Source organism: Rhinatrema bivittatum, chromosome 1, assembly GCF_901001135.1.
Source record: "Rhinatrema bivittatum chromosome 1, aRhiBiv1.1, whole genome shotgun sequence".
NCBI classification, from domain to species: Eukaryota; Metazoa; Chordata; class Amphibia; order Gymnophiona; family Rhinatrematidae; genus Rhinatrema; species Rhinatrema bivittatum.
Window position 1 is genome coordinate 118,958,621 of NC_042615.1, and position 23,520 is coordinate 118,982,140.

General features: G+C 42.9%; 1 protein-coding gene across 1 annotated transcript in view; it reads left to right on the forward strand.

Moving 5' to 3' along the window:
• KLKB1 (kallikrein B1) overlaps positions 1-23,520 on the forward strand; it is a 132,526-nt gene that overhangs the window by 72,348 nt on the left and 36,658 nt on the right. The window contains exons 12-13 of the mRNA XM_029586946.1: positions 22,205-22,380; positions 22,477-22,572. Of these exons, the coding sequence (XP_029442806.1) occupies positions 22,205-22,380; positions 22,477-22,572 (272 nt within the window). The remainder of the gene's footprint in view (positions 1-22,204; positions 22,381-22,476; positions 22,573-23,520) is intronic.

The window sequence follows — 23,520 nt, forward strand, 5'->3', positions numbered from 1 at the left end:
CACACCATGCCCCCTACACAAGCATCTCGCCCCACCCTTTCCCTCCCTATCACTACCTTCCTCCCACCCATCCCTTTCTCTCCCCTCCCCCCCTCTCCCCTCCCTGCTATCCTTACCATAATTTATCCTCATCAACAAGCCATTTATGTACATATGTTATATACTATAGTCTAATGTTCCATATATTCCTGTTAGTTCTGTTACAACTTGTTATATTTATTACCATGTTATAATGTAAAATATTTTTATCTATTTATTATCATGTTATAATGTAAAATAGGGCTGTTACCACCCTATTCCTTTAGTTATCTGGAAACCGATGTGATATCTCGATCGAATGTCGGTATATAAAATAAATAAATAAATAAATAAATAAATATAGTGCTATTCCACCATTAACTACACCATAATAATTTATGGGTTCATAGCTATTTTCAGTGAAGACAATTGTTCAGTAGAGGGTAGGCAAATCATATGTATATGTCCTTCAACTTCAAGTTCTATAACACAACCAGCTCATTTAACTGTTCGTTGTAAATATTTAAAATGCTATTAACCTTTTCTTTTTCCTTCCTCTCTCAGTTTAAGCATCCCTGTTTTTTGTAACTGCTTTCTTCCGCACTACAGTTCCAGTTTGTTTTTTCTTTCTATGCACCACTGTTTTAATGTAAACCAGCATGATGTGATTTTATCATGAATGCCGGTATATAAAAACCTTAAATAAATAAATAAATAAAAAATATGTAGATCAATTATTTGTGTAAATGTATGTAGTGACCTCTTCAGGTAATACAAGTCACCTGCTGCAAAGGGAGGGATATGTGCACAGAAGAAAGAACCCCACCTGCACCTATGGGTAAAGGCAGACAGAGTAGGGGTTGAGGATTTCAATGCAGCTTCTGGGATAGATGTATCTTCCACCCTCCTATTCTCTCTCTCCCTTCTTTCAACAGGATCCCCTTCCCCTATCCTATTCATTGTAACAGGGTACCAAAAACAGTCAGTTCACAAGATGATAGCTTTATGCTTTTTTTTACTGATAACATACATCTGAATTCAGGTTTTAAGGGGGGGGGGGGCAGTTAAGAGAGCATAAGTCAGAAGGAAAAACAATAGGAAACATACACCAAAGAAAAATACACAAATATCATTACAGGTAATATTGTAGGCCAATTAGGTCAAGCAAATGAATAGGGCTGTAAACTTTTAACAAATCTGAGCTAGGATTTAGCTACTGGGTACCCAGAAAATGAATATAGTTTATTGCTCCAGTCTCTGTCTGTCTCTCCACTTCCCCCTTTCCCCTTTGTGTTTATTTTTCCTTTTCCCAAGCAACATTCCTTTTGGCAGTAAAAAACAACAACCCACTGGCTTGAATATACACTATTTCCTTGCCATCCCCTGGTTATAAGGACCTGGCCCACTCACACCCCCAAGCTTTCAGTTGTGCTGTTAGCCAGCTGTAGTAGGAACGGGGTCTAAATTGTTCTCTGAGGTAAAGTCCTATCTAATTTTTTGTCATTTATCTTTCAATGCACGGAGGAAAGTCCTGGGCTGCAACACCAAAGATTTCCGTCCCCAGCTTCTGTGGGATTTTTTTACTCTCTTCTGCCTGGGTTGCAGCTGATTTCTACCAGAATTGTTGCCTTTCATTCTGTGCTGCACAGCTTTGGCCACACCCCAGAAAACCCATGCAAACTAAGATAAAAATGCACTTTTTTTTCTTTTGTTTCACTCCTGATAGGTGCAACAGCTCTTTCCATTCTTTTCGGGTTACTGGCCAGTTCTCATAGGCTCCCAAATATCATGTGATCTCTTTACTCTGTAAGGTGCCTGGTTAACCATGTAACTGCTGGTTCTGCAGTGGAAAAAAACTCATGCAAAAGCAAGTAAATCTTGTGTCTAACATATAATCAGTTTCTTAGGTACGTCTCTTCTCGCAGCAGGGGATAACTAGTGGGGGTTGAGCAGTGTTAAAAGTGTCTTAGGAAGGTCTGGGACATAGTCTTAAAAGTTCAGTCAAACCCAATACAGGGCCTCAGTACAACATAAACTCAGGGGGTTAGGGCTCCTGACTGGAATGCTGCCTCATCTCCCCCCCAACACACACACTTAAATGGGGATATGTCCTCAAGCCTCTGTAAAAGGAAACATCAGGATAGCATAACCCTGCCTAATACACTTTAAATCCTAGCTAATAAGTGTGCGCCCCCTAGGTCAGTCACTAGATGGCCTACGTTCTTGCTAAGAACCCTTACATCTATGAGCCTTCCATTCCTCTCTGTCCCTCCCAACCTGGAGGGCTTGGATTGGATGCCTCATCCTATTTAGTGCAGCCATTTTAGTATCCTGGGTGGTCTGTTTAAGAAAGCCTCTTAACAGAGAGGATGTCTTTTTTCAACTCTCTGATGAGGCCTCCCAGCCTCATCATGCACTTAAAGTTTGAAGATCCAAAAAAACACACCGGAAACCGGTCCAATATTGCAGCAGCAATATTCTTAATTCTTTATTTAGCATCAGAATAGCCCGATTCAGGCCGAGTTTCGCTCAAAAGAGCTGCATCAGGGGCTATAGCACAGGATGCCCAGATACTGCATCCAGTAGATGGACTTCACTGTGTATGCATCACTCAAGCAACACACATGACGTTCAAATATGCCAGGGCGAACGGAACTGCACAGCCAGTTTTTCTCACGCAGCTAACTGTACATAATAGACTGTATCAATTGTCAGGAAACAGTACGTTTATCTCATACCTCATCCAGTATTGGGAAATCAAAAAATCCAGTTTATTTCAAGTGTTCAAAGGTACATCAAAAACAGAAAAAGTTACTCCAGATTGCTCCAGATAATTTAATGCTCCAAATTACATCATGTTGTGCTTTAAAAACTGGAGAGAGGAACTGTTGTCACGACGTATATAGACGCTAATACAAATAGTTGTAAAACACTTTCACACAAAAAAATGCAAAGAGTGTATCAAATAAACATATAAACTTAAAGGAGACCCACCTTTAAACTACCTTTGCACAATAAAATGATGTGAAAAATGGCACAAGAACCCTCTAACATGTCAACCAAACACTGCATTTAAATCTAAATACCTTGAACCCCCACAAACCAATCAAAAAGGGGAGACCTTAATAAAAGGGGCAGAGGGAACTTCAGAAAAAAATGGCAGACATGACAGAAAACTATTTAACATGAATGACGGATCAAGAACAACCATCTCCTCCTGTCCCCCTCCTGTTCACCCTCCCACCCCTCACCCCCTCCACTATCCCTCCACCTCTCACTCATCCCTTACATCCTGTCACCTTGTTAATAGTTAAAAACTCTTTCATCCACTCTCCTTAAGAGTTAATTATGTAACCTTCTCTACTCTACTCTCCTTAAGAATTAATTATGTAACCACCTATCTCAAGTTGACTTAGTTTTCTTACTGTTTGCATTACATTAAATTATTGTAAAGCTGGTTGCTATGTTACGTTACATTGTGAACCGAGGTGATGTTTTTAACGTGCCCCGGTATTTAAAAAATGTTTAAATAAATAAAATAAAATAAATAAGAATTGTAAAATAACAGAACCACACTACTTGACAGAGAGCACTGTCTATCAAACGGATGTGAAAGACAACTATAATGTAACTTGTTATAATGTAACTTTATGCTCCTCTAAATTGGCACTTGTTAATTGGTTGGTTATAGTTATGCTTAGTTCGATGTAAACCGAGTTGATTTGATTTGTATCAAGAAAGTCGGTATATAAAAGCCTTAAATAAATAAATAAATAAATAACTGTATAGGCTAACACTTCTCCCATTCAACTGCCTTATTCAACCCGCATGGATAAACCGTATCCAAATGGAATATCAACCGCTGTTCTTTTCAAGTCAAAATAGAATCCAAATCACCCCCTCGACGATCACCCTGAAAAACCTCCAAAACTGCAAATGCAGTCGGCAAAGTTGTGTCCCCTCTCCAAACAGTGAGCCATTAACGGAGCCTCTAAACACTAGAGTTTAATCGCGCTGCAGTGTTCAATCATGCGGGTAAGGACAGGTCGCATAGTTTTACTTACATAACCTAACCAGCATGTACACCACATGATATAAGCAACACCAGACGAGTCATAGGATGGAGCTGATTTAACATGAAGTTAAATGAACACTCTAAAGGTAAATGATCACCACTGAAGGATTGTAGACATACAAAGCATTTGCCACAAGGATAATGCCCCATCCTACTATCTAACTGATTGTTAGAACTCTCAGTTCTTACAAATTCTGAATTAACCAGCATATCCTTAATGTTTTTGCCCCTTCTCAAAGCAAAAATAGGTTTCTCATGAAACAAAGGATGTAAACTCAAAACTCCCCAATGGCGTGTAATTATGCATTGGACTTTATAAATGTGGAGGGAATGGGGCAAAACACATACACTACTAGAAATTGGTTCCCATGTATGAGGTAATAGCAATAAATCATGATTCATCCACCTGGCTCTCTTGTATGCATGCCATATAAAAGATGGAGGATATCCACATCTGAGAAAACACAAACTCATTTCTACGGCACGCACCTTAAAATTAGAGAGATCAGAAAATCTCCACAATCTAAGGACTTGGCCAGCTGGTAAGATGTCTCATAAATGCTGTGGATGACAACTGCAGTAATGCAACAATGTGTTGCTATCAGTAGATTTTTTAAAAATGACATTTTTAATCTATATCCCATTTCTCTATTTTTGGATTATTTGTGAGGAATATTCATTGTTTTCATTCATTTATTTATGCAGACCTCCTTGGCCAGTAGAACCTGGCTCTCACCAGCTCAGTGGTATGCTCCATCCCCAAGTCTTCAGTATTCTTATGTAAATTCCTCAAGAAACATCCCCGGAATTTTTGTGATAACACTAGTTGTTTGTTTCCATTGAAGTCTGGAGGCTGGGGCCGTGTATGGAACAATAAACAGCTATATGTCAAAGATGGCTTACATCTGTCTGTGGCAGGAAAAAGGATCTTAAAAGATAAATTCAAATCCTATGTCAAAAGGCATTTAAAATAGAAGTGGGGGGTGGCAGAAAAAAATTAGAATGTCACCCCCCAAATACAAATGCAATGGAAAAGGGTGAAGTGGATAACAAAACTCAACTAAATAAGTCACAAAAGGAGTCCAAGAAAAGCAGTAACCTGAATGAGAAAAGCTGGAAAGCTATGAGCACAAATGCTCGTAGTTTGGGCAATAAAATCCCAGATCTGCAAGCCCTAATGGTAGAGGCGGACTTGGACGATGTTGCTGTCACGGAGACGTGGTTCACGGAATCTCATGATTGGGATAGGCAATACCGGGCTATAATTTATTAAGGAAGGACAGAGAGGACAAGAAAGGGAGAGGAATGGCTCTTTATGTCAGAAACAATATCCAAGCATCTGAGCTGCAAGGAAGATGGGGCAAAGAAGAAGCACTATGGGCCGACCTAAAAAAAAGATAATGGGGCATCCATTTTTATTGGAGTGGTTTACAGGCCTCCAAATCAAATGGAAGAACTTGACAGAGATCTGGTTGAAGACATCCAAAAGATGGGAAAGAAGGGAGAAGTGGTGATTGCTGGAGATTTTAATGTGCAGGATGAAGACTGGAGAATCCCTTCTGCAGAATCTAACAAAAGTAGAGAGATAGTGGATGTCCTGCAAGGGGCTGTGTTCAAACAAATGGTAATGGAACCCACACCAATGGAGATAATGTCTTTAATGTCCAGTGGGTGCCCACCTCAGCACCAGTGATCATCAAATGGTATGGTTTCATATCACAAATAGGATACGGAGAAGAAGCACGACGACCCGAGTGTTGCTGTTCAAAAACATGGACTTTGATGAAATGGGGAAGTACCTGGAGGAAGAACTAAAAGACTGGGCGATGTGGAACAACAATGGACCAAACTAAAAGGCAACTAATCTATATGTTAGAAAAGTAAAGAAAAGCAAAAGCGTTCAAGAAATATAAAGGATCCCAAAGGGAGGAGCACAAGGAAGAATATCTGGTGGAACTGAGGGAGACAAAGAAAGTAGTCAAGACTGCAAAAAGTCAAGCGGAAGAAAGGATTGCCAAAGAGGTAAAGCGAGGTGACAAAACATTTTTCAGATACATCAGAGAAAGGAGAAAAGTCCAAAGTGGTATAGTGAAATTGAAAGGTGAAAAGGATCAATGTGTGACAGAAATATTAAGCAAATACTTCAGTTCGGTATTAACTAAAGAGGACCCTGGAGAAGGACTGTCGCTAGTTAACAAGAAACTGGAGGGGAGTGGAGTAGATGTAACTCTGTTTACAGAAGAGAATGTATGGGAAGAGCTAGGAAAACTAAAAGTTGACAAAGCCATGGGGCCTGATGAGGTTCATCCCAGGATACTGAGGGAGCTCAGAGATGTGCTGGTGGGTCCTCTGCGTGACCTGTTCAATAGATCCCTAGAAACGGGAGTGGTACCGAATGATTGGAGAAGAGCGGTGTTGGTCCTGCTTCACAAGAGTGGGAGCAGAGAGGATGCTGGAAACTACAGGCTGGTTAGCCTCACATCTGTGGTAGGAAAAGTAATGGAGTCACTGCTGAAAGAAAGAATAGTGAGCCATCTACAGTCGGAAGAATTGCTGGACCAGAGGCAGCATGGATTCACCAGGGGAAGGTCCTGTCAGACAAATCTGATTGACTTTTTTGATTGGGTGACTAGGGACTTAGATAGAAGAAGAACACTCAATGTCATCTACTTGGATTTCAGCAAAGCTTTTGATACAGGCCCACACAGGAGGCTTGTGAATAAAATGAGAAGCTTCTGAGTGAGTGCCAAGGTGGTGGCCTGGACTGCAAACTGGTTGATGGACAGAAGACAATGTGTGATGGTAAATGGAACTTACTCTGAAGAGAGAGCGGTGTTAAGCGGAGTGAAACATAAGAAACATAAGAAAATACCATACTGGGTCAGACCAAGGGTCCATCAAGCCCAGCATCCTGTTTCCAACAGTGGCCAATCCAGGCCATAAGAATGTGGCAAGTACCAAAAAACTAAGTCTATTCCATGTTACCATTGCTAATGGCAGTGGCTATTCTCTAAGGGCCGGATTTTATAAATTAGCGCGATCGCGTACTTTTCTTCGCGCACCAGGCGCAAACAAGAGTACGGGGGATTTTAATAGATACGCGCGTAGCCGCGCGTATCCATTAAAATCCAGGGTCAGCGCGCGCAAGGCTGCCCAAAATTGGCAGACTGCACGCGCCGAGCCGCGCAGCCTGCCTCCATTCCCTCTGAGGCTGCTCCGAAATCGAAGCGGCCTCGGAGGGAACTTTCCTTCCACCACCCGGCACCTTCCCTTCCCTTCCCCTACCTAACCCCCCCCCCCCCCCGGCCCTATCTACCCCCCCCTACCTTTGTCGGCAAAATTACACCTGCTGGAAGCAGGCGTAACTTTGTGCGCACCGGCCGGCTGCCCTGCTCCATGTTCCGGTCCCGGGGGCTGGTCCAGAGGCTGCGGGAATGGCCCTGGGCTGAAACCACGCCCGCGGCGCCGCCCCCTAAACGCCGCGTCACTCGCGGCCCGCCCCCGAAACGCGCGTCATTCCCGGCACGCCCCCCGACACACCCCTCCATGCAAGCCCCGGGACTTACGCGCATCCCGGGGCTTGCGCGCACCGCCGAGCCTATGCAAAATAGGACCTATGCAAATGCCTATGCAAAATAGGACCTACGCAAATGCCTATGCAAAATAGGACCTACGCGCGTACCCCTTTGAAAATCTACCCGTAAGTGAACTTAATAGCAGGTAATGGACTTCTCCTCCAAGAACTTATCCAATCCTTTTTTAAACACAGCTATACTAATTGCACTAACCACATCCTCTGGCAACAAATTCCAGAGTTTAATTGTGCGTTGAGTAAAAAAGAACTTTCTCCGATTAGTTTTAAATGTGCCCCATGCTAACTTCATGGAGTGCTCCCTAGTCTTTCTATTATCCGAAAGAGTAAACAACCGATTCACTTCTACCCGTTCTAGACCTCTCATGATTTTAAACATCTCTATCACATTCCCCCTCAGTCGTCTCTTCTCCAAGCTGAAAAGTCCTAACCTCTTTAGTCTTTCCTCATAGGGGAGTTGTTCCATTCCCCTTATCATTTTGGTAGCCCTTCTCTGTACCTTCTCCATAGCAATTATATCTTTTTTGAGATGCGGCGACCAGAATTGTACACAGAATTCAAGGTGCGGTCTCACCATGGAGCGATACAGAGGCATTATGACATTTTCCGTTTTATTCACCATTCCCTTTCTAATAATTCCCAACATTCTGTTTGCTTTTTTGACTGCTGCAGCACACTGAACCGACGATTTCAATGTGTTACCCACTATGACACCTACATCTCTTTCTTGGATTGTAGCACCTAATATGGAACCCAACATTGTGTAATTATAGCATGGGTTATTTTTCCCTATATGCATTACCTTGCACTTATCCACATTAAATTTCATCTGCCATTTGGATGCCCAATTTTCCAGTCTCACAAGGTCTTCCTGCAATTTATCACAATCTGCTTGTGATTTAACTACTCTGAACAATTTTGTGTCATCTGCAAATTTGATTATCTCACTCGTCGTATTTCTTTCTAGATCATTTATAAATATATTGAAAAGTAAGGGTCCCAATACAGATCCCTGAGGCACTCCACTGCCCACTCCCTTCCACTGAGAAAATTGTCCATTTAATCCTACTCCCTGTTTCCTGTCTTTTAGCCAGTTTGCAATCCACAAAAGGACATCACCACCTATCCCATGACTTTTTACTTTTCCTAGAAGCCTCTCATGAGGAACTTTGTCAAACGCCTTCTGAAAATCCGAGTATACTACATCTACCGGTTCACTTTTATCCACATGTTTATTAACTCCTTCAAAAAAGTGAAGCAGATTTGTGAAGCAAGACTTGCCCTGGATAAAGCCATGCTGACTTTATTCCATTAATCAATGTCTTTCTATATGTTCTATAATTTTGATGTTTAGAACACTTTCCACTATTTTTCCTGGCACTGAAGTCAGGCTAACCAGTCTGTAGTTTTCCAGATTGCCCCTGGAGCCCTTTTTAAATATTGGGGTAACATTTGCTATCCTCTAGTCTTCAGGTACAATGGATGATTTTAATGATAAGTTACAAATTTTTACTAGTAGATCTGAAATTTCATTTTTGAGTTCCTTCAGAACTCTGGGGTGCATACCATCCAGTCCAGGTGATTTACTACTCTTCAGTTTGTCAATCAGGCCTACCACATCTTCTAGGTTCACCGTGATTTGATTCAGTCCATCTGAATCATTACCCATGAAAACCTTCTCCATTACTGGTACCTCCCCAACATCCTCTTCAGTAAACACCGAAGCAAAGAAATCATTTAATCTTTCCGTGATGTCCTTATCTTCTCTAAGTGCCCCTTTAACTCCTCGATCATCTAACGGTCCAACTGACTCCCTCACAGGCTTTCTGCTTCGGATATATTTAAAAGAGTTTTTACTGTGAGTTTTTGCCTCTACAGCCAACTTCTTTTCAAATTCTCTCTTAGCCTGTCTTATCAATGTCTTACATTTAACTTGCCAACGTTTATGCTTTATCCTATTTTCTTCTGTTGGATCCTTCTTCCAATTTTTGAATGAAGATCTTTTGGCTAAAATAGCTTCTTTCACCTCCCCTTTTAACCATGTCGGTAATCGTTTTGCCTTCTTTCCACCTTTCTTAATGTGTGGAATACATCTGGACTGTGCTTCTAGAATGGTATTTTTTAACAATGACCACGCCTCTTGGACATTTTTTACTTTTGTAGCTGCTCCTTTCAGTTTTTTTCTAACAATTTTTCTCATTTTATCAAAGTTTCCCTTTTGAAAGTTTAGCACGAGAGCCTTGGATTTGCACACTGTTCCTCTTCCAGTCATTAAATCAAATTTGATCATATTATGATCACTATTGCCAAGTGGTCCCACCACCGTTACCTCTCTCACCAAGTCCTGTGCTCCACTGAGAATTAGATCTAAAATTGCTCCCTCTCTCGTCGGTTCCTGAAGCAATTGCTCCATAAAGCTATCATTTATTCCATCCAGGAACGTTATCTCTCTAGTGTGACCCGATGATACATTTACCCAGTCAATATTGGGGTAATTGAAGTCTACAATAGAATGAACAGTTAATTATCAAAGTGCAACGAGCCACACTATCTCAAAATCAATACGTTGCAAGCTACAAATTTTTTATTTTTTGCATGCATTTGTTCATGACTGTGGGACCTTGATAACACCCGCGGTTTGTCAGCAGTAAGCCTGAATCTAAACCACAATGGGTCACATTTAATCATTGGTCCTTTAGAGTCCTACTTTTATTATTATCCAACGAGTTTTTTTCTTCTTTTTTATATTTTTATAAGATAAATGTGAGACGGTACTTTCCTTACTTGCCGATAGCGCTGCCATGCTTTAAAGATCGAGTTGTTCAGGAGGATATATTTATCCGTGAAGATGTTTCGGGTCCAGATGACACTCATGTAGTCCAGTCCGATGTACGTTTCGTACCAAGCTGCTTCAGAGACTGTTGTAGTATCTACAATCTATTTTCCTGAACTTTGAAAGCGAAAAGTTTAAATGCCGTCGTTTTCACACGGTACTGAATACCTTTTAAGAGTATAATTAAAACAGAAAATATGGTCATTTTTACCACAATACATGAATACTTTATGTCTGATTTCGCACAATTACATTACTGTATATATATATGCACATCCCTAAATGGATTTGAAAGCTGGAGCTGCAAAGCTCCAACTTACCACATTCTGCCGCCTGATCCTCTTGTCGGCGTTCTGCTGAGTTGCCGCGAGATCTGAGCTGGTTATATGCAGTTCACCATACTGCACCTGTGTGTTTGATTTGGCAGACGAGTGGATTCACATGAACTGAATCCACTCTATTTCCTTATTGAGGCCACGAGGGGTCACTGTTTGTAATTGGAAAATCCTGCGCTGCTCACACTGTCGAAGCTGCTTAATCCTATCCCCTTTTCTCCAATGCATTTTAATCACCTCTAAGATAGTCCATTTTATTTCAGAGAGCACATGATTGTGATCTTTAAAATGTGCTACAAGTGGTTCCTCAATTCGGCCCGTGTTTAAGCAACATTTGTGTTCTGTCAATCTGGTTCGAAACGGGCGCTTGGTCATGCCCGTGTATTGATTACATTTTAATCTCCCAACCAATTTTTTTTAATGTAATTATCATGACTATTGAACCTCTAGCTATATCTGATCAGACCCCGATCTCTATTCAAACAAAATCTCACTCCCCCTCCCACAACGTCAAACTGTGGCGTTTTCCTTCTTTTCTTAAAGATGACGTCCATTTCCAAGTTTTTCTAAAGGACAGATGGAAAGATTATGAAAGAAACAACCACCAATACATAGCTACGCCTCATCTCTTTTGGGATGCTGCAAAAGCAGTACCCATGGAAGAAATCATTTCTTATGTTTACTCTCATAACAAACAGCTCAACAAGTCTATTGTTGTGAACCTGCCTGCGAGGAGCACGGGCAGGTCCCCTACCTTGCCGTGGCCACTCGGGCCGCGGGTGCTGCTGTCTTCGTGACGGGCGTGCCGCCATCGCCGGACTCCTTCCCGGCTGCCTCCAGTCCTGCGCGGTAGGGTCAGGCCGACAAGAGCTCTCCCTCGCGGCCGGGACCACCACTGCCGCTCCTGCTCTCCAGGATGAGCTACAGCCGCTTCCGGGGTCCTCAGCCGGCAGGGAGGCCGTCCCTGCTGGTGCCTGCTGCTGCTCGGGTCCTTGCCCAGCAGGGCCGTCCCTGCCGGTGCCGTCCCTGCCGGTGCCTGCAGCTCCCTGCTCTTCCTGCTTCGGTCTTCGCGGCATGGAGACGCTCCTGCAGCCTGCCTACCTTTAGCTCCACGGCAGGACTGCTCCGCTGCCTGCTTTGCTTCTCTTCGGGCCCTCCACTTGGCCAAGGACACCACCAGCGGATCCTGCTCATCCTCTCCAGCTCTCCTAAGGCGCTGGAGTGTGCCTCTCGCCTGTTCTTCAAGGGCCAGCCAGGTGTGTCTCTCTACTGACCCTTCCCTGGGCGTTGTCCTCTTCAGCTCTACAGAAGGGCTCAGAGTCCATTCCAACTGGGCCTTTGCAAGGAGTTAGACACTCCTGGGATCCTGCTGTCCTTTGCTCCAGGAGTCGTCCTTGTTCCAGCTCTTCTTCAAGTTTCCTGTTCTTCATTGGAGCTCCTCGTCTTGTCCTGATGTCCTCGTTCCAGTCCAGATGTCCGCCTGATGTTTGTGATCCACTTCTGAGGTCTGTTTCCTGATCCTGTATTCTGTGTTCCAGTCCAGATGCTTGTTCTTCATACCTGATGTCCGTGATACAGTCCAGATGTTTCTCCTGATCCTGATGTCCGTGATCCTGTCCAGTTGTCCTGAACCCCTGGTTCCTTGTGCCACTCTTCCTGGCATGCCATGTCATGGTCCGCGACCAGCCCCACGGGCGGGCTGTGTAGGGCGCTTCATGGTGCAGTGCCTTCCTCACTTCTGCAGCACTAGCCTCCAGGAGACTTACGCTTCTGTACTTGTCCCTGGTCTACAGAGTCCCTTGTGCTTGCTCTGTCCGTGCCAAAAACTCTGCCAGAACCTGTACCGTCAGCGTGGTCCGCAACCAGCCACTGGCGGCTGTGTAGGGTGCACCTTGGTGCAGGCCTCTACAGCTTCTGAGACATGTTCCGTTCTTTGCTCCACATCTCGTCTAGAGGCTCTTTGAGTCCAGCGTGGTCCATGACCAGTCCCGCGGGTGGACTGTGTAGGGCGCGCTGCATTGCAGTCTCAACCCAGTACTTGCCTGCATCTTCTGAATACCTTGAATCTTGCCTGAGACTTCTGATTACCTTGAACCTTGCCTGAGTCTACATCTTCAGTACCTCGTTCCTTCCTGTGCTGGTCACGCTCCCGCGAATGTAGGACAGAGTGGTCCATGACCAGACCAGTGGTACTGGCTGTGTAGGGCACCTGAGGGACCCTGCCAATGTCTGTATACCCAAGTCTCGTCTGTGCATCCAAGTACCTCGTTCCTGAGTCTCGTCAGTGCATCCAAGTACCTCGTTTCTGAGTCTCATCTGTGCATCTAAGTACCTCGTTCCTGAGTCTTCATCTGAATCTCCATGTTCCAGTCTTTGCTGCCCTGGCCTCCATCTGGCCTGCCACTTCTTGCCGTACCCTGCGGCAAGTCGGAAAGGGCTTGGAACGGTCGGAGAACTGTTCATAAGACCACCATTGCGTTGCTGGTCTTCCGAAGTGTGCAGGTCCGGAGGAGGGTCAGTATCTCCAGTCATCTGCCTTCAGTCCAGCCTTGCTCCTGTCCAGGCCATGCAATTAAATATTGTATTCTTTCTCTAAGCTTCCTGGAGTCCAATATTACTTTAATCTCATATTGTGTGTCGTCCAGTATCAAAGAGGGAGTCATTTTCTTGATTCTCTTGGAGGGCAAGACAATATTGCTGTTTTAAGTAAAGAGATGTGAAACACATTATGGATACGAAGAGTGGGAGGCAACTGGAGTTTAAAGGCGACTTCATTAATCTGTTTAATCACCAGAAACAGTCCTATATACTTAGGAGCAAATTTTAGAGATGTGGTACATAACTTGAGGTTCTTAGTGCTTAACCACACCAAATCTCCTGGTTGAAGGGAACGTACCTTTCTCCTCCTTTTGTCAGCTTGTTTCTTGATTTTACTGGACGTTCATAGCAGCAGTTTTCGAGTCTCCCCCCAGAGTTTGGTCATTGATTGCACCGTTTGTCCACGGTCGGACAGGATGAGGGTGTAGCAATGGGGAGGGGAATCCGTGGATGTCTCCCAAAGACTAAAAAGAAAGGTGAGGTTCCACTTCCTTGGGTAACATGGTGATTATGTTATAGTTCGGCCCACGGTAACAGGGATGCCCAATCATCGTGTCTTTGATTCATATAGCACTGTAAGAAGGTTTTAAGAGACTGGTTGGTACGTTCAGTTAATCCGTTGGACTGAGGATGGTAAGATGATGAAAATTCTAACTTAATCTGCAATTTCTTGCACAAGCCTCTCCAAACTTTTGCCGTAAATTGCACTCCTCTGTCTGACACAATACTAGAGGGTAGCCCCTGGATACGGAAAATGTGTTGTACGATGAGTTGGGCCAATTCTGAGGCAGAGGGTAGTCCAGGGAGTGGGATAAAATGGGCCATTCTAGAAAATCAGTCAATAACCACCCAAATCACAGTATTCCCCTCGGACGGAGGAAGGTCGGTTATAAAGTCTGTGGCAATCTGTGATCAGGGTATCTTTGGAATAGATAGAGGTTGCAGTAGTCCAGCCGCCCGTTGTCACGGAATCTTTTGGGCAGCGCATATAGAATAGGAGTCCACGTAACTCTTTACATCAGATCTCCATCGTGGCCACCAATGAGAACGTGAGACAAGGTCTCTAGTTCTATTAATCCCAGGATGTCCCGCATACTGGGAGTCGTGAGCCCATTGAAGAACTTTTTGTCAAAGTCGCTTAGGTACTACTGTTTTCCCCACCAGAACCATAAAAGTGGCTGCCACCATTATCCTGGCTGGATGAATTATATGGCGACATGGTTCCAGAGTATCCTCTGGAATGAAACTTCGAGAGAACACATCTGCTATAACATTCTTCTTGCGGCCTGAAAATGTATCTTGAAGTCAAACCAACTGAAAAACATTGCAATGCGAGCTTGTCTGGGATTTAAACGTTGAGCCTGTGATAGGTAGGTGAGATTCTTGTGATCCGTATAGATCTTGACAGTATATTTGGCCCCCTCTAAAAGATGTCTCCATTCCTCCAATGCCGCCTTGATTGCCAATAATTCTCTTTCTCCAATGGCATAATTCTTCTGTGCTGGAGAAAAGTTTTTGGAAAAATAAGCACAGGTAAGTAATGTTTCAGAGTCAGAGGGTTGTAATAGAATAGTTTCAACACCTACGGCTGAAGTGTCAACCTCCACAATGAAAGGCTTTACTGGATCAGGTCGTATAAGGCAATGATTTTTGGTAAATTCCTGTTTTAGCTGTTGAAACGCCTGCCGCTGCACCTCTTCGGAGTTCCTCTGGGGTTGAGCCGTGGTCCAAGCACACACATCCCCTGGTAATCTGAACCGCTCTCCTAGTGCTCCACAACATCTATACTACATTTAGAATCTTTGCTTCAGCAAGCGAAGGGGGCATTGCTTCAACAAAATTCAGATAGTAACAGAGCAGAGTTCTACAGTGTACTCGGCCACCTGAACACTCTCCTGGATGCCAGAGCCAAATCTTATTTCTGGAAAGGCCAACAGTCTTTCTTTAAATTTGGTAACAAACCAAACCGTTTGTTGGCCAACTTAACGAAAGTACAGCAGCCAAAATCCTTTGTAGCAAATTTGAAATCTCCCTTGGGTGGGGTCGCATCCACCGAAATAGAGATTAGTGAAGTCTTCAGGCAATTTTATAGCACTCTGTATACATCTGATACACTGGGGGTTGAAGGGGAAGAGGAGACTTTCTTCAGAGATGTTGCTATTCCCACGTTCTCGGCATCCCAACTCGCCTTTCTGAATCGGCCACTCCAGACTTATGAAATTTCGCAAGTTATCACAGCTGCCCATACGGGAAAATCCCCTGGCCCGGATGGGCTTTCTTATGACTTTTATAAAATTCTTTTACAATATATTGGCACGCCTTTGACAAATTACTTTAAGGAAGGGCTTACACATAAATGATTCCCTACTCCTTTTACTGATGCCCACATCGTAGTTCTCCCCAAACTCGGGAAGGACTTATCAAGCCCCTCCTTGTATCAGCTTATTTCACTGCTAAATTGTGACCTTAAAATATTGACAAAGGTCCTGGCTGAGTGGCTGAAGGTTCTTCTTCCACACTTGATCTCACCCCACCAAGTGGGATTTGTCAGAGGACGTAAGCCGAATGCAAACATTATAAAGTTGCTTACAGCCATGACTATTTGCCAACATCAAGATATTCAGGCCCTAGCTATTGGATTTGACTCGGAGAAGGCCTTCAACCGTGTAGCGTGGCGCTATCTCTTCTCAGTTTTGCAAAGGTTCGGCATCAGGGGTGATCTCCTACACTATATCTCCCTATTATATAACGACCTAATATCCCGCATATTAGGTAACAATTGTTTATCAGGAGAGGTAAAGATCCAGAGAGGAGTCCGACAGGGGTGCCCTTTGTCCCCCTTGTTATACATATTGTCCTTTGACCCCATATTACAAAAAATTGATGAGTGTAGAAAGGTGAAAGGCTTTGGAGGACCAAAACACATTTTCAAAATCGCTGCCTTTGCTGACGATTTACTGTTTTTTCTTTCTTAATCCCAATCATCACTTCAGGCAGTACTCGACCTCCAGCGCCAATTTGGTCACTTCGCAGGCCTTAAGATCAACTGTGTTAAATCTGAAGCCCTGGATGTCACCGGAACCTTGCTTACACAATGGCAGAGAGCTTTCCCCCTCAGGTGCGCGACAGATATCCTAAAATATTTAGGACTGTGTATTCCCATACGGGTGGGTAGCCTCTACACCGCGAACATCCAGCCCTTACTAGCTTCTATGCTGGCCACTCTGCGGTGGTGGACTCCCCTCCCCCTGTCATTGGTAGGCCGCATACAGCTCTTTAAGATGGTTCTGCTGCCAAAATGGATATATCTCCTACAACTTGCGCCTCTCTGGATCTCAAAACCTCCAACAGATCCAACAAGCCTTGCACTTGTTCTTGTGGCGGGGAAAACGAGCCCATTTACCATGCAAGTTCATATGATTCCAAAGGAAAGAGGGGGGCTTGGGTGTCCGAATATGAGGCTCTATAATTTAGCATGTAATATCAGACATGTAAGGGATTGGCTCTATGCCACGTCATCGTTTACCCCGTATAAATATCTTTTGGAATGGTATGGAGTGCTGTCCCTTAATCCCTTGATACAACTCTCTACCCAGATGATCCCCCAATATATAAAAACACAGGAACTACTGCGTACATGCAGAAAAGCCTGGCAAATGTTTTGCCAGATGGGACAAGTGCTGAACCCCCTAACCTCGTTTATCACAATCATTGGCCATGACTTATTTCTTCCAGGGAGAGGGGGTGGAACTTTTCATCGATGGAACAAATTGGGACTTACCTACATATATGATATGTATGACAGGGAGACTGGGGCTATCCTCCCCTTTCACACACTTCAACAACAATACACACTACCAGCCGAGCACGTATATGCATACCTCCAAGTTACTCACTTTATAAAGTCCATGCAACCTTTCCTAGCTGAAACTTCAGAAATCCAAAAACTAAGGAACATAGTCCAAGTTGGGAACCGAAGTACTTCTACTGTTTCTTACTATTACAAAAAGGTGATGCGGTTGTCGGACTCATCACTCTTAAACCCCTTATATGTTAGATGGACGACATGGGCTCTCTTTTCCTTAACGTTTACAGATTTTAAGAATTGTTTTGGTGACTTGTCTGTTGTATCAGAAAATGTACTCCTGCAAGAAACGCAATACAAATTTCTCTGGCAAAGCTATATTACCCCTATTCGAGCCCATCAAATGAAAATTACGCAATCTCCTCAATGCCCTAAATGTGCAGGCAATGACAGCAACTATTTTCATTGCTTTTGGGACTGTGTGCTTATTTCCCGTTTTTAGAAGCAAGGTGTCATGCCTGTTCCACCTTTTTGAAAAAGACCTTGACACCAAATCCCAATCTCTGGCTTTTTGGCAAGGATGATTTCATCCATATGTGGTTGTCTACCCCAGAACGATTGTTCGTTTTAAAGGCTGGTTTGGTGGGGAAGCAGATCATTCTGGCCACCTGGCTAAACCCCTGCAGCCTCAGTTATGAACACTGGTTTAAAAAGTTGGTTTGTCTTTGCTCCATGGAGCATGCTATTCTTACATCAGCTATGCCAAAGAAATCTGTACACACCTCATTAATCTGGGCTACTTTTACAGCTTATCTTACTCCCCGCATTGGACACCACAGAGACCCTTGGAGACAGGACACGACCTCCGACCTCAGAGAAGGGATAGCTACTGAACGCATCGGTAGCCTGGCAGACACCGCAATGGAAGCTACACCATAACATTCACTAGCACCTGTTCTGGGACTCATTTCTATTTTTACTGAACATAGGGAAGGGTGAACATGGGAGGGAGGGAGGGAGGATGAGGGGGGTATTGGATATTGTTTTGTTGTTTGTTCTTTGTTCACTGATTGTTATCCTCTGTATCCTCAGAAAAAATTAATAAATACAGTTTAAAAAAAAAAAGTTGGGTCCCCACGCGCGCATGCGCCTAGGGGCGGGGCCAGCCCAGACATTGATGGCGTCTCCCTTGCAAAGGGAACGCCGCGAAGAAACTTTACCGGCCTGACTAGGCTGCAGGAACACCGCGGCAGCCACCAGACGTCCGGGGGTAGGTGAAGGGCTGGCCCGAGGACCTCCGCAGGTCGGGCCCATAACACCAACTGGGCACAGGGTTTTCTTTTCTGGTCCCAAGTGGTCCCTTCACAGTTCCTTTCCCTTCCAGTATTTTTAACTCTTAAATACAATTTCCAGTTGATTCACCCAGGTTCCCTGAGACACTGTTGGAGTATCTTTGCCAAACTCTCTCCTCTTTTCCCCCTGAAACCCCTAGAGAGGGTTCCAGCTGCTGCTTTCCCTTCACATGGTAACTCTGGGAAGCCTCCACCCTTGATCTGAGCAGGGTTATATTTCCTTTTCAAAACCCAGCCCCTATAGGCTGAACTAGTCTGTCTGTCAAAGTGTTACCATACACTCCCTCTGATCAACAGATAACACTTTACTAGCTGGAACTTTCCCTGTTCTTTTGCACTCTCTAGGACTTTCCATAGGTGGAAATCAAATTACTACAATACACTTTCTGCACATTACATTCTGCAAATGTTTCTGTGGCAACCAGGGGCCACATATAGTTAGGATTATTTTCCTTATATGCATCACTTTGCATGTGTCAACATTTAATTGTGTCTGCTATTACAGTAGATGCCCAGTTCCCCAGTCTGACAAGTCCATTCTGTAATTCCTTATACTTCACATATGAATACTTTGAACATTTTTGTGTCTTCTACAAATCTGATCATTTAATTCTTTGTTCCCTTTGTCAAATCATTAAGGTATGATATGATATGATATGATTCGTGTCATGAAGGTTGGTATATTTTATTTATTTATTTAAAAGTATTTATATACCGCTTTTTAAAATAAAATTTTATCAAAACGGTTTACAGCAAGTTAAAATAAAGTGAAAATAAAATATAACTAAAATAAGCATAAGATACATAAATTTAGTTAAATAGCTAGATATTTATTTATTTTATTTATTTAAAGGCTTTTCTTTGCCGACATTCGTAAGGCACATCATGCCGGCTTACATTGAACTGATAAGAGGAAATACAAAGAACAAAAAATCAAATCGTAGTCAAAACAAAACAAAGAGGTAAATCAAAAAGGGAACTAAATACAAAGGAGGCATTAAAACAGATATTTGAGGGCTAGGTGAGCAAAAGGGGCAGAGATGTCGGGGGGGGGGGGGGGGGGGAAAGAACTTTATACAATACAATGTTATCTTAACTAAGAATTCGTGTGTCGAGGGGGTACCAAACAGGATTCAGGGAAGTAGAGGGTAGCGTACCAGAGAATCAGGGAAAAGGATGCGGTAGGGAGGCGCTAGAGGTGGAAGGTGCGGAGGAAGGTCAATGACGAGAACTGTTTAGGCTAAGGTCTACGTTATGTTTGTATTGGGGTAGGCTTGCTTGAAGAGCCAAGTTTTGACTCCTTTTTTGAATTTGGTGAGAGACGGCTCTATACGGAGGGGGGGGCGGGGAGGGAGTTCCAGAGGGAGGTACCAGCTATGGAGATAGCCCTTTCTCTGGTGAGGGACAGATGCGCCGACTTGAATTAAATAAATAACTATATAAATAAAGGAATAAGTTAAACACAACCTGTCTAGGTACGGATCCCTGAGGCATCCCATTATTTATGACTTTCCTTTGGGAAACCTGACCATTTAATCTTACACTTTTTTTCCTATCTCTTGATCAGTTACCAATTCACAATAATACATTGCCTTCTATCCCAGTGGTCACCAACCCTGTCTTGGGGGCCCACCAGCCAGTCGGGTTTTCAGGATACCTACAATGAATATGCATGAGAGAAAATTTGCATGTTATGGAGGCAGTACATGCAAATTTTCTCTCATGCATATTCATTGTGGATATCCTGAAAACCCGACTGGCTGGTGGGCCCCCAGGATAGGGTTGGGGACCACTGTTCTATCCCATGACATTTAATTTCATGATGAGCCTTTCAAGAGGGACTTTATCAAATGTCTTCTGAGAAATGAAAAATACTATATCGACTGGCTAAGTTTTATTCACATGATTATTTCCACCTTCAAATAATTCTAATAGATTAGTAAAACATGATCCTCTTTTCTTACAACTATGCTGGCTCTTATCCATTAAGCCATGTTTATTCATATGACTAGTAATTTTGTTCTTAACAATAGGTTTCATCAGTTTACCCAACACTGATGTCAGGCTTGTTGCTCTATAGTTAGTAGGGTCAAACATGGAGCCCTTTTTGACAATTGGTTACAAAATTGGATACCTTCCAGTCCTAAGGCAGAGGCAAATTGGGATTATAAATTACAGATTACTAGTAGCAGGTCTGCAATTTCATATTTGAGTTCCTTTGAATATTTGAGTTCATATTTGAGTTCCTGTGAATACCATCAGGTTCTACTACACTTAGTTTGCTCTAGTACCTCTTCCAGATATATATTGGTTTATTTCAGCTCCTCTTAGTTATCACCTAAAAGAATGGTGTGGGTATCTCCCCAAAATCCTCCCTAATAAAGAGGGTTCCCAAGTATACAGTAATGGACCACACATTAGCAAATATGAAATTACTCATCCATTTATACAGAAACATAGAAATGATGGCAGATAAGGTCCAAATGATCTGCCCAGTCTGCCCAGCAAGCTTATGTTTATGCCAGTATCTGCTACACTGTGCAGGTTACTGCCATGCTTATCAGTTTCCCAGACCGTAAAAGTCAGGGCCCTCGTTGGATACTGTTTGAATTCAATTTCCCTTAACCCTTGCTGTGGAAGCAGAGAGTTGGTGTTGCATTAAAAGTATCAGGCTTAATGATTAAGGGTAGTAAAAGTCGAATCAGCAGGTTACCCCCATGTTTATTTGTTCCCCAAACCATAAAAGCTGGGGCCCTTGATGGTTGCTGTCTGAATCCAGTTCCCCTTTTCCCACTGCTATTGAAGCAGAGAGCAATGATGGAGTTGCAATAACAGTATCAAGGCTTATTTGTTAAGGGTATCAACTGCCACACCAGCAAGTTACCCCTGGTTACCCCCATGCCCTCTTTTCTTTATTTCCATCCTCTACCCTTCAGGGATCCACAGTGTTTATCCCATGCCCCTTTGAATTCCTTCACTGTTTTCATCTTCACCACCTCCTCTGGAAGGGCATTCACCACACTCTCCGTGAAGAAATACATTCATTAGAAAACTTTGCATGACAATTGGTGATTACATTAACAGGGCAAAAGTTTGATATCTGATTTGGGTCTCTTTTTCTAATAAAACATTTTGCATATGTCTCATTACAGTAGCAAAGAAAGTCAGTGCATTCATGTAGTATCCATCAATCGCATTTTACTTTTATTTATTTATAACTTTTATATACCGAGGTTCAATTAACAAGATTAATTATCACTTCGGTTTACATTACAACCAGCAAAATAACATAGACAAAGTCTTGTTTTACAATGAACAGGGAAGAATAACCTGGATAAAACAATGAACAGGGTAGAAATAACCTGGAAAACATAAAATGGGTGAAGCAAGTATAGAGAATTGGGTTTGTATAACTTGGGCAAAAGGCAAGGAAATTAAATAGGGGAGGACTGTGAAGGCCTCAAGTTGGATAGTCTACTCATGATGCGGATAAGAACCAAGGCTGAGGTAGTAGTTATGGCAAGGCTTGTTTGAACAACAAAGTCTTAAGTCTCTTCTTAAAGGTGATTTTACCCGAACGGTATTTATTTTTTTAGGTTCAAAAGATCTGACATTTGGATTATTTATGCTGGCATCTCCAATCAGACTGATATAAATGAAACAACACCTTTTTATAAAGTCAAACAGATTATTATTCACCCACTCTATCGAGAAGCAGAAATTGGCCATGATATTGCTTTGTTCAGACTTGAAACTCCTATTCCTTATAATGGTAAGCAGGATGCTTTTTGAAAATAAAAATACTTCTTAAAAATCAATCCCTTTCTACTTTGTTTGAATTACAAATGTTATTGCTTTGTCATTTTAGATAATCAGATACCGATATGTCTACCATCAAAAGAATTCACAAATAGCATGTTTTCTACCTGCTGGATTAGTGGATGGGGCTACACAAATGAAAGAGGTACAGAAATATATTTCAAAGTGTGAATATTTAAGGCAATGTATTATTTGATGTACTGTCAAGTGAGAACAGATAATGAAGGACAACATTATACAGTCAATACATAGAATTTTTTTAAAAGAAGATTCTCCGTTAAGAAGCAGGCATGGGTGATGTCGTTTAACGGTGCCAACTCGGACCGAACTTTCAGAAACATTTTCTGAATATATTTGAGAATTCCTGCACACAGTTGCTGCCTTGTGAGCCTCTCAGTCTTTCTTTGTCCAACTTATTGCACGTATGTGTTCCCATTGTATTTATATTTTTGGCCTTGTAACTTTTGGGCCTTATCTTTTTTGCATAGAGTTCATATCTTTCCAATTCTTCTTTTGCCGCTGCCTCAGCAGCCCCTCAACAGAACTTACAAGTTTTACCCAAAAAAGATGAAGTGAAAAAGGCTATGAAGAAACCCAAGGCTAAGAAGCCCACAGTAAGTGGGTTTAAGGTCTGCAGGAGTGGGAAATGCATGTCCATCACAGACACCCACTCCATCTGTTATCTTCACTTAGGACTATGACACTTCCAGCTATCCCAGTTGTCGTATGTCTCCATGGTTGAAGCAATACCATGCATGGAAGTTGTAAGCTTTGTGGAAGGCACTGTTGGGGTGAGGGTGGGTAGCAGAGCTGCTTCACCTTCTGGCGTGAGGTCTCTTCGAACTCCTGGCACCATAAAAAAGCATCAGCCATGCTAGGATTCTTCCTCTTCCTATGCCCACAAGTCAAAAAAGGTCCCCTCTATGGCACCAGTTCCAAGATCCATCACAGGTTAGGGGTTGAGCACATTAACATAGTAAATAATGTCAGATAAAGACCAAAATGGCCCATTCAGACTGCTCAGTTGAGATTCATACTCTTTTGGTAGATGTACATATAAAATTCACAAATGCAACCCAACATGAACTTCCCC